Source organism: Narcine bancroftii, chromosome 8, assembly GCF_036971445.1.
Source record: "Narcine bancroftii isolate sNarBan1 chromosome 8, sNarBan1.hap1, whole genome shotgun sequence".
NCBI classification, from domain to species: Eukaryota; Metazoa; Chordata; class Chondrichthyes; order Torpediniformes; family Narcinidae; genus Narcine; species Narcine bancroftii.
In genome coordinates this window covers 77,649,567-77,661,600 of record NC_091476.1, presented here as the reverse complement: position 1 = coordinate 77,661,600, position 12,034 = coordinate 77,649,567, and the positions used below count along the sequence as shown (strand labels likewise).

Genomic DNA, 12,034 nt, shown 5'->3' with positions numbered 1-12,034 from the left:
TTGCACCGAGGACTGGAGAATACTGTTCCGTCAGGTTGGACGTACAATCGGACAACGATAACCTTGACTTGACTTGATAACCATGTTCTTGAACTGTCTGACCCTAAGCTCTTGAATTCTCTCCCTCATTCCTGCTATTTGCTTTGTCCTTTAAGTTACTGATTTCTTTGAACAAATCTTTGGCGCACCAATTTTTGTCAGTTGGACTTTCACAATGTATCTCAGGAGACGCGAAGTCTAATCAGTATCCAGTGTTGCCAGGGCAACCTGCCTTGCTTGCACCTTTCTCTGCCTGATCTGAGTAGTCTTCAGCCTCACAGTCAGAGCACAACCGTTCGATTCTTTCCCACAGAACCAGAAATAAATCATTTTCCAGTCCCTGACCTTTACAGGAAAAATAAATCCCCCCTTTTCACAAAGAACGCATTAATTTTGTGAATTGTTAATGCACTTGGCATTGTGTTTATAATGTCATCAAAGATTTTTTTAATACAAGAGATCATGCTCGCTCAATGAAAGAAGCAAGAAAGGAACAATTTAACTAGAATTTCAACAGGGTGAGATATTCAATTCGACACCCTGTCATTTAATATAAAACAGTTACGTCTTATCTTAAAACCTGAACGGGACTTACATTTTTGCCTCACTTGTGTTGTGTTCAAAACAATGCTGCCAATACTGTACTTGTGAAGTCGCTTGAACTATGTCTTGTTGGAATTCGTCGTGTTTTGTTAGCTGAGTGGTGGGATTTGGAGAGGAGGGGTGGGGAGATAGAGATGGAACATCGCTCATTTGTCAGACCATCACAGAATGGTGTCTTACCCGTGGAACGTTTAAATTGGTCGCCTGAATTGCAAGAAAAAATGGAAGGAGAAATTGATTGAACACAATAAATTCCCTGGGGTGAATGCCCAACACACAGGTCAGGAACAGAGCATCACGGGCATCAGACCTCACTCCATCGAGGAGGTCCACAAGAGGCAGTGTCTCAAGAAAGCAGCCTTTATCCTCAAGTGAAAGGGGAAAGGTTTAGGGAAAGTTCTTTACTCAGAGGGTGGTGGGAGTGTGGAACGAGCTGTCATCTGACATACTAAATGCGGGCTCAATCTTAAGTTTTAAGAATAAATTGGATAGATGCATGGATGGGAGAGGTCAGGAGGGCTATGGAATGGGATCAAGTCAGTGAGACGAGTGGAATAATGTTTCAGCACAGACAAGAAGGGCCGAATGGCCTGTGTTCTGTTCTTTAGTGTTCCATGGTTCTAACAGAGGCCCTGTTCTGGTCCAATTACATGGCCATGGAACTATTTCATTCGGTTTAAAACTGCAGTGAGGGTGAAATGTTGACAGCAGTTGGTGCATCATGAATGAGTAGATTTAAAGAGGCAGGAGAATCAGCAGGTTCAGGGAGAGACAGCAAGAAGCTGATTAACCACTGCCTGCTCAGGAGAATTACCCACGTGAGGACTGACCATTGTGCATTGTTCTTCTGTCTGGCTGGGAAACAATGCAGTTTACACCGCCAGCCATTGAGAGGATGGAAACATCTTTACCGTAGATAACGCTTGGTGAATGGGCAATCAGGTTGAAAAATCACAGGTGAGTGAAAGAAGCCTATTCCATCATCAGGGACGGGCTCCAAGACAGATTATCTCCTACCCAGTCTGGTCTCTCCACAGAAAACCAATGATAGTCTCTCAGCAACTGACCCCACGGGCTAGGAATTGGGGAGAGATGCTCATTTAATTGGGAACATACGGTTCATATCCAGACAATATCCAGCAGTTATAGGTGCCTCAAGCCCAGTGCTCTCTTCATCTGCACCCGTAGCTGTGTGGCCAAGCTCAATTCAAATGACATCTACAAACTTGCCAATGACACCACAGTTGTTGGCAGTACAACACAGCGTAATGAAGACACATGCTGGAGTGAAATAGATCAGCTCGTTGAGTGTTTTCATGAGGGGGAAAGCAGGAGAACACGAACCTCATCAAGGAGACAGCAGAGGAGAGGGTCAAGAACTTCAAATTCTTGGGAGTCAACATCTCCAAGGATCTGTCCTGGAGCCTCCATGTCGATTCAATCAGGAAGAAGGCTCACCAGTGGCTAGACTTCATTAAGGGTTTGAGGAGATATGCAAAAACTCTTAAAAATTCATACAAGTGTCCTGTGGAGAGTGTTCTGACTGGCTGCATCACTGCCTGCTATGGAGGTGCCAATGTACAGGACAGGAAAAGACTAGAGGGTGGTGAACTCAGCCTGTGACATCACGGGCACCAGTCTCCACTCCATCGAGGATATTGACAAGAGGCAGCGTCTTAAGAAAGCAGCCTCTATCCTCAAGGACCCCCACCACCACCCAGGCCGTACCCTCTTCACTCTGCTACCATCAGGAAGGAGGCCCAGGAGCCTGAAGACGAGCATCCAGTGGCACAAGGACGGCTTTTTCCCCTCTGCCATCAGATTCCTGAATGGACAACGACCCCAGTCACGGTCTCACTTTCTCCTATTTTGCATGAATCTATTTATTTTAAATGTCATTTATAGCGATATTTCCACCTGTGATGCCACTGCTAAACAACGAATTTCCTGACATGTTCATGACAATAAATTCTGATTCTGAGTTAGAAACCAAGCTTGAGGATGCTCTTACCCAAATAATAAGAAACCTTGAAAGCGTTACTGGCCACTGGTCCATCGCAGGGCGAGCCCATATAAATCTGTGCCCAGCCTCACAGTCAATAAAAAGCCGTGGAGGAAGGGGCAAGGCAACCTGGAAGAAACTGGCACTGGCCCGGAACGGACTGCCCTGATCCCCTTGGCATTCGAGGTCAGCAAGAAGGTTGGGCTATGGAGTGTTGGTGAGGTGTCCGTCAATCAATACGTGACACTTGGTATTCACTTCAAACCTTTCAAAAGCATTGCACTCAATTACCAAAGCCAGGTTTTACGCAAACTAGGACCTACTGCATGTACACACACAATTCTGTGCACATAAAAGCAATTGTAGTTCTTCATGACGGTCACAAAATTGCCACATGCACTTTAACCATTACCACAAATTCTCCACAAGATTGAAAGGAACTTAACACCACAACCTCTCATTGCTAGTACAAACTTCAGATTTATTGTCAGAGTACATCGCATACAGTTCTGAGGTTCCTTTTTCCTGTGGGCAAAGCAGAATTGCCACTTATCGGTAGTGCAAAAAACTTCTCAAGGAAAGATACGAAAACAAAGAGAAAAATAAGAAAGAAATGTAAACAAACTGACTGTACAAAACAGAGAGAAAAATCAGTAAAGTACACGTCAGAGTCCGTAAATGAGCCCCTGATTGAGTTTGTTGTTGAGGAGTCTGATGGTGGAGGGAGAGCAGCTGTTCCTGAACCTGGTGGTGTGAGTCTTGTGGCCCCTAGACCTCTTTCCCGATGGCAGCAGCGAGAACAAAGCATGTGCTGGGTGGGGTGGGTCCTTGATGATTGCTGCTGCTCTCCGACGGCAGCATTCCCCGCCGATGTTCTCGAAGGTGGGGAGGGTTTTGCCTGTGATGCCCTGGGCTGTGTCCGCTACCTTTTGCAGGGCTTTCCGCTCAGGGACGTTTGGTGCCTCCGTACTAGGTTGCAAGGCAGCTGGTCAGCCCTCTTTCCACTACTTATTTCTAAAGGTTTGCCAGGGTTTATTATGTCATATCAAACCTCTGCAATCCTGAGCAAGTAAAGGCGCTGACGTGTTTTCTTCATGGGCCAGGAAATGTCCTCCAGGATGGTGACCCCCAGGGATTTAAATTTGCTCACCCTCTGCTCCTCTGATCCCCAGTGATGACTGGATCATGCATGTCTGGTTTTCCCTTCTTGAAGTCCACAAATAGCTCCTTGGTTTTGGTGACATTGAGTGTGAGGTTGTTGTTGGTGCACCATTCAGCCATGTTTTAAACCTCCCCCCTGTTTGCTGACTCATTCCCCCTTTATATACAACCTCCTGCCGTGGTATCAGCAGCGAATTAGTCAATGGGGGTGTACTGTATCGAGTATTGCAGGGGTCTAAGAACACAGCCCCAGCCCCGTGGTACTCCAGTGCTGATGGGGATTGTGGAGGAAACATTCTTACCAATCCTCCCCAAGTTCTGTGAGGAAGATTATCTTTGCAACTCCAAAAAGTCTGCGAACAATTACACTGCCACAGCACAAAAGTCAAAATCAACTTCTGTCCATCATGGCTTGTAGTGGACACTTACAACATCAGGGTTAGGGTTAGGGCTCATATCTCTCCTTGGCCAGCGTTCAGTGATTTTTCACATTTACTAAATACAGTACGTTTGCCTGTCTCCAAAGTTCTGAATACCAAAAAGATCTACACACCTTTACTACATGACATCACAAGTTGAAAAATACTAATAAGCTGACCTGCTCACGTAAGGCCTTGACGCTCTGTTGGTTTCCCCCCCCCCCGCCCACCCCCGTCTTGATAACTGCAATGCCTATAGACGTCATGACGATGGACATACTGGAGGACTAGAGCAACGTGCATTCATAACAGAACGGAAATCATGTCAAAGGCAAAATCAGTGTTAATGAGGCAATGAAATGGGAGGAAAGGCCATCGAGGAGAGATTCTAGTGTTTGGTGCTGCATTTAACCAAGCAGGGATTGCGCTGCATTTTGGCACGTATCAAACATTATTTTATGCTCTGTTTCATGTTGCTGTTTAACCGCTGATGCAGGGATCTGCTGATGCGACTGGGCTGCTTAAAGCCAATTGAAAACTGTCCGGACGGAAGCGTTTCGGATGCAGGGAAACGCACTGTGTAACAGCTCCACCAGGTCCAGGAGGATGGTGAAAAGTGGAGGAGGAGTGAATTGAGAGTTGGACACAGGTAGCCGGTCCTTCTTGGTGACTCACTACCGTATAAAGCCCACACCACGGAGTGCACATAGATGACATTCCGGTTAGACACTATTGTCCCAAGAGGTGGACCCAATTAGAGGAGGATCAGGCTAGGGTCGACAATTAATTCAGCTAGCCGAACAAGGCCATCAAAGACCCTAAAGGTATGTAGGAAGCATACACAACCACTTCAGAGGCTCGATCTTGATTTTTGAGAGTCTTTGTGTTCTCTTCAAGGCTTGTTGTAAATTGACTGATTGTCAACTCATGGCAATTAACACAAAACATAATAAATCAAAGGACTGAGATTGATTTTCACAATTCGGGGCAGACAACAAACTCCAAAAACGGACCAGTTCCAACCATAGCAACGTTTTCTGCAAGGACAGGTATCAGATCACTGTTCATTACCCCCCCGCACCCTACCCCCCCCGTGCCTCCCAGTGTGACGCAGAGCACAGGGTCACCCACAGTTGGCAGGAAGGTTTGAAAGTCAACTTTCCCAAGGCTGTTCCTCCGTGAGTTAATTTTCTACTCAAGGCTTGGACAATGTCACAATTCTGATAGTAGACGGAGAGGCAATCCCAGGGGAGAACAGATATTGGGGAGGCTACGCTGAGGAGTTTCTCATATGACCTTGTTCGATGAGCTTCACACACACACACACACATACACACACACATACACACACACAGACACGCCCACACACACACACACACAGACACACACACTCACACATGCATACACACACGGACACGCACAGACACACACACATACATACACACATACATACACACACAGACACGCACACACACATAGACACACACACTCACTCTCAGACATGCACACACACTAACACACACACCCATACACACACACACACACACGTACACATTCACACTGACTCATACACTGACACACACATACTCACACACAGAGGCACATACACACACACATACACGCACATACTCACAAACACCCACACACATACATTTTAAAATGTTATTTTTACTTCCATTTTATTGTCTGGCTTGCCTCGGTGCTGAGGGAATTTAGCTATGGTCAGGAAAGTTTCCTGAGGCAAATATTTTAATCAATGTTTTAACTTGAGAAGGGATTCCACTCAATCTCCTCTTTGGAAATAAGGCTGGACAAGTCATTGGTGTATCGGTGGGGAGCACTTCGGCATCAGTGATCATATGCAAGCTAGTTATTTTTAAAAAAATGACAGGACTTGGTCAATGTCCTGCATAGAAGAAAGGTTTCTCTCAATATCATCAGGCAGGAATTTGCAAAGGTTCACTGGATGTGTTGGAGCTTTTAACCCTCCTGCAGGAGACTCTGGTCCAAGTCACACTCCAGACATGAGCGCAAACTCTCAGCTGAAGTTCCAGTGCCGCAGCAGAAGAGCCCTGCACTGCAGAGGTACTATTTCTCACAAAAGGTTCAACATAATCCTCTTCCAATTCCACACACCTCAGCACAGTTCAGCCTGCCCCTGCCACACCCCAGCCAATCCATTCCTAATCTCCAAAGCGGGAAGCGTGGATGCCCGAGCCACAAAAAAGTGCAGCCAATCACTTGTTGTGAGAGGCTGAATGGAGTGAGGGAGACCTTGTGATCGCAAGATATAAGAGAAGTCGACCCATTGACCCATCAAGTCTGCTCCACTGATCAAGCTGCAAGAGAAAGAAAATGATGAAATAAGCTGTAAACCCAAACATAAGTGGGAAGAAGATCTAAACATAAAGATAAAAAATAAATATGGGAAAAGCTATGCTCCAGAACTATGAGAAATACAATAAAACACAAGGTTATGCATGATACAATATAGTTGGTTACACAGGCTATATATCACGCCCCAAAAGATAAATAAATGGGATCCAACAGTATCAGATAGATGTTTTCACTGTAAGAAGGAAACAGAAACAACAGTACATGCAATTTGGGCATGTGAGAAAGTAGAAAAGTTTTGGGAAGATCTAAATCAGATATTAAATAAAATCACAAAAAGCAACATATCAAAAAATCCAGAGATCTTTCTTCTAAGTAAGATTAGAAGTAAAGAATTAGGCCTCAAACTGGATGAAGATTTATTATGATAGCCTTAAAAATAGCAAAAAAAATATAATGTCAACTTGGAAATCAGAAGAGAGCCTGAGAGTACAGCAATGGTAGTTGGAAATGAATAAATGTATTCCATTGGAAAAAATAACATATAATTTAAAAAATAAAGTCACACTATTTGAACAAATTTGGGAACCATACATGGAACACAATAGAGAGGGCCTACCGTGGACCTCCACCCACTAAAATGAAAGAATGAGAAGAAGACGAAATGAACTGACCCAGTGTGTAAAAGTAGATGACACAATTTTCTTGTTTATTTTCATTGTGTGATAACATTGTTTAATGGGTTTATTGTATTGTATATGTTGAACAGTTGGAGGTGGGTGGGAAGGAGGGAGGGAAGGGGGGGGAAGGGGAGAAAATGACACTGTGTATATCCAAGAGGGAAATGTTTGTGTGTATTTTGATTAATATGGTTAATAGTGTGAAAATTTTTTTAAAATTTGAAAAAAAGTCTGCTCCACTGTTCTAATCATGAGCTGATCCATCCTCCAATATGACCCCGCTCCCCGGCCTTCTCCCCAGAACAAGTTCCAAAGACTCGCAACCCTCTAGCTAAAGTAATTTCCCTGCATCTCTGTTTTGAATTGACGCCCTTTTGTCCTGAAGTTGTGCCCCCTTGTCCTGAACCCCCCAACCGTGGGAAACATCCTCGACACATCGAGTCTGTCCAGGCCTTTCAGCATTCGAAACGCCTCCTTGAGGTTCATTCTCCTGTACAGTCCAAGAGCCAACAATTGTTCCTCATATGCTAACCCGTTAGGGTCCTATTGTCCTTTAATTGAACCATAGGACATTACAGCACAAAAACAGGCCCTTCGGCCCCTCAAGTTGATGCTGAATAATTTTTCTGCCTAGTCCATTGACTTGTGCCCAGTCCACACCCATCCTATCCACATACCTGTCCAGTTCTTCTTCAATTTTAAAATTGAGCCCGTGTTCAGCACTTCAGCTCATTCCACACTCCCACCACTCTCGTGTGAAGAAGTTCCCCCTAAACATTTCCCCTTTCACCCATGTCCTCTGGTTTGTATCTCACCTAACCTGGGCAGCACAGTTTGCAACCGACATTTACTCTGTCCATGCCCCTCATAATTTTAAATACCTCCATCAAATCTCCCCTCATTCTTCTACACTCCAGGGAATAAAGTCTGTACCTGTTTACCCTTTCCCTGTAATTCAGTTCCTGAAGTCCAGGCAACATCCTAGTAAATCTTCTCTACCCTCTTTTTAACTTAATTGATATCTTTCCTGTAGTTTGGTGACCAGAACTGCACACAATTCTCCAAATCTGACCTCACCAATGTCTTATTCAACTTTACCATAACATTCCAGCTCCTGTCCTCAATACTTTGATTTATGAAGGCCAAGATGCCAAAATCTCTCTCTACAACCCTGTCCACATGTGAAAACCTCTCAGGCATTGACTGTAGAAAGACCCCACCTTCCAACCTCATGGCTGTGGCCATGCCCACTGCTCACCTGGGTGATCCTGTCATTCATGGTTGGTGACCTCCCTCGTCGTGTGGTGGTGGTGGCCATCGTGGTGGTGGTCTCCATAATGGTGGTGGACATGTCCGCCAACAGGGTGGTCGCCGTGGTCTCGGTGGTCATGACCGAGGGCACCTCCCCGACCAGCCGCAGGTTGCCCTCCACCTTGACGTTGGGGTCACTCTCAGCCGCTAGGGTCAGCACCTTCAAGCCATTGTAGTAGAGGCCGGCCACCTGACCCTGGAAAGGGCGGCCATAGTCCTTCCCTCCAATCCGTATGGAGGCCTGACTGTTAAAGATAGTCAACTGTCGGCCTGCAAGAACAAGAGAGCGAAGATCTGTGTCGTACCTTCGGAGGAGACATGGAGATAAGGCTGCAAAATAGACCTTGTCCTGCCCGGGAGGGCTGATGAGAAGGGACAGGTATGAGTATATTACAGATTTATTGCCAGAGTACATACGTGACATCACATACAAGCCTGAGATTCTTTTTCCTGCAGGTCAGGCAGAATTACCACTTATTTGTAGTGATAAAAATGAACTCTACACAATGTACAAGTGTAAACAGATAAAGAAATGCAAAAAAACTGACTGTGCAAAACAGACAGAGAAAAATCAATAAAGTGCACAAGTCAGAGTCTGTAAACGAGTCCCTGATTGAGTTTGTCGTTGAGGAGTTTGATGGTGGAGGGGGAGTAGCTGTTCCTGAACCTGATGGTGCGAGCCTTGTGGCCCCTAGACCTCTTTCCTGATGGCCGGAGTGAGAACAGAGCGTGTGCTGGGTGGGGTGGGTCCTTGATGATCGCTGCTGCTCTCCAACGGCAGTGTTCCCCGTAGAAGTTCTTGACGGTGGGGAGGGTTTTGCCTGCGATGTCCTGGGCTGTGCCTAGTAACCTTTTGCAGGGCTTTACGTTCAGGGGGGGAACGGTGAAATAGACCAGTATTTATGCTCCTGGCTACTCTGTCACCCTGTTGGAATGAGGCCCTCTCATGGGAGAGGTAACTGTGCTAAGGAATCCTCAGCTCCACTATCGTACACCAGTCCTACATGAGTAAAGGTGTTCCCACTGCCCAGATCCCTCACTCCTTCAAGGCCATCTTTGGAACCCTTCTTCAAACTCATTCTGTGGTTGGACTTCCTGCCTTGTGCCCCAATATGTCCCATGGCTGCCAAACGATGTAATATTTTTGGAAGAGTTGCCACGTTGAGGGTGCTGGAACTGTAGAACATTGTAGCACAGAAACAGCCACTTTGGCCATTCTAGCCCTGTGCTGGCCATTATTCCGCTGATTTCTACTGACCTGCACCCAGTCCCTATCCCTCCATACCCCTCCCATCCATGGACCTGTCCAAATTCATAAATGTTAAAATTGAGTCCTCATTCACCTCTTCAGCTCGTTCCATGCCCCCACCACTCTCTGTCTGAATAAACTCCCCCTAAACTTTTCCCCTTTCACCCTTAACCCATGACCTTTGCTTTGTATCTCACCTAACCTAGGCAGCACAGTTTGCTTAGAAATTAGTACAACACCTTTACAGTGCCAGCAATGTTGGCTGGGGTTCGAATCCCGTGCTGTCTGTAAGGAGTTTGCATGTTCTCTCCGTGTCCGTGAGGGTTTTCCCTGGGGACTCTGGTTTCTTCCCCCCCTCAGAAACGTACTGGGGGATGTAGGTTAGTTGGGTGTAATTGGGCGGCACAGACTCGTGGGCTGAAATAGCCTGTTACCACCCAGAACGTCTAAATTTAAAAATTTAACAAAACAAGATAGAATTTAAAATTGTAAAATTTAAAACTTAAAAGACATTGGTGAGGCCAAATTTGGAGAATTTTGTGCAGTTTTGGTCACCGATCTACAGGAAAGACATCAATAAAATTGAAACAGTGCAGAGAAGATTCACTGGGATGTTGCCCGGACGTCAGGAACTGAGTTACAGGGAAAGGTTAAACAGGTACGGGCTTCATTCCCTTGAGCATAGAAGAATGAGGGGAGATTTGATGGAGGGGTTTAAAATTACGAGGGGAACAGACAGAGTAAATGTAGGTTGGCTTTTCCCACTGAGGGTGAGTGAGGTACAAATTCCCTTTCAGTTCCTGAAGTCCCAGTAACATCCTAGTAAAACCTCTCTGCACTCATTCAATTCATGTTGACTAAGAGCAGAACACAGAACTGCAGCACAGTGCAGGCCCTTCGGCCCTCGATGTTGTCCTGGCCCTGATATTCCTTAAAACAAATATTAACCCTCTATTTTCCTTCGATCCATGTCCCTGTGTAAGAGACTCATAAATGTCCCTAATGTTCCAGCCTCCACCACCACCCCTGGCAAGGCAATACAGACCCCCACAACTCTCTGTGTAAAAAACATACTCCCCGAAGTCTCCCCTAAACTCCCCTCCCTTCGCTTTGCACGGACATCCCCTGGTGTTTGCATACATCCAGTTATACAAGGCAACTCATATCCAGCCTGGATAAAGTTCCAAGCTGAGCTGGTTCGGCCAAAGCATCGCATAAGTGGCATGGTTGGTGAAGCTGCTGCCTCCCAACTCTAGGGACTCCAGTTTGATACTGACCCCCGGCACTGTCTGCATGGAGTTTGCAAGCTCTCCCTTGGGTGCTTCGGTTTCCTCCCACATCACAAATACGTGCACGGCCAGTGGGTTTAACTGGCTGCTGTAAATGGGCACCAGAGAGTGGGTGAGGGGCATAATCCAGGTGGGAGTTGATGGGAATGTGGGAGGATCTAGGATCAATGGGCTACAATCTGTGTCTCAGTGACGATCAGAGAAGATAAAACTGATTCAACCCAAATTTGACAGGTTGACCTCGGGGCTGTCAATCCAGAAGCAAGATGTGAGGAAACTTGAGGAATTTGAAACCCTTCCAAAAGCCCTTGGTTACTCAGTTCCTTAGGGCATTAAAGGGCCGAATTGACAGGATTTGGTTCGAGTGGGATGGGGGGGGAGGAGGGAGGGGGGAGGGAGATGAGGCTCCAGCAGGAATTGGATGAGGCCCAGAGTGGTGAATGAAGCATCTTTTTCTCGTGTTCCCTGTCACCACATTAGGATGGAAGCCATGGTGAAGGCCTTTTTCTTCCAAGGTCCATAATCAGAGGCAAGAGGTGAAGAATAGCTTCCCCCCACGTCTGTAATTTGCAAAGCTCCTCAAAGGGACACAGTGAGCACAGCGCTGTTACAGCGCCAGTGATTGGGATCTGAGTTCAAAACCTGTGCTGTCTATTTGTACATTTTTCCTGGTAGGGGTGGGATCCAGTTTCCTCTCACCATTCGAAACATTCCGGGGGTTGATGGCCAATTGGACAGGATCGTGAGCTGAAAAGGCATGTCTAAATTGTAAGAAGAGACAATGAGATATCGTCAAAGTTTGCCTTCTATGGCAAAGTGTGAGAATCTCGGACAACCTCAGGATAAAAGATGCGGAGAAATTTCTTTAGTCAGAGGGTCGTGAGTCTGTGGAACCTGTTGTCACGGGCGGCTGTGGAAGTGAGGTTGCTGGGTGTACATAAGGCAGA

At 46.1% G+C, this 12,034-nt stretch overlaps 1 protein-coding gene across 21 annotated transcripts in view; it reads right to left on the bottom strand.

The window, feature by feature from the left end:
• The window catches only part of LOC138740935 (neurexin-2-like), an 838,414-nt gene that overhangs the window by 34,968 nt on the left and 791,412 nt on the right, over positions 1-12,034 (bottom strand). For 20 of the 21 annotated variants that reach the window (XM_069894295.1, XM_069894296.1, XM_069894298.1 and 17 more), the window contains one exon: positions 8,497-8,819. In XM_069894295.1, coding sequence (XP_069750396.1) covers positions 8,497-8,819 — 323 coding nt within the window. Of the gene's footprint in view, positions 1-5,381; positions 6,564-8,496; positions 8,820-12,034 lie in introns of those variants that run through there. The other variant, XM_069894297.1, reaches the window with a different exon arrangement.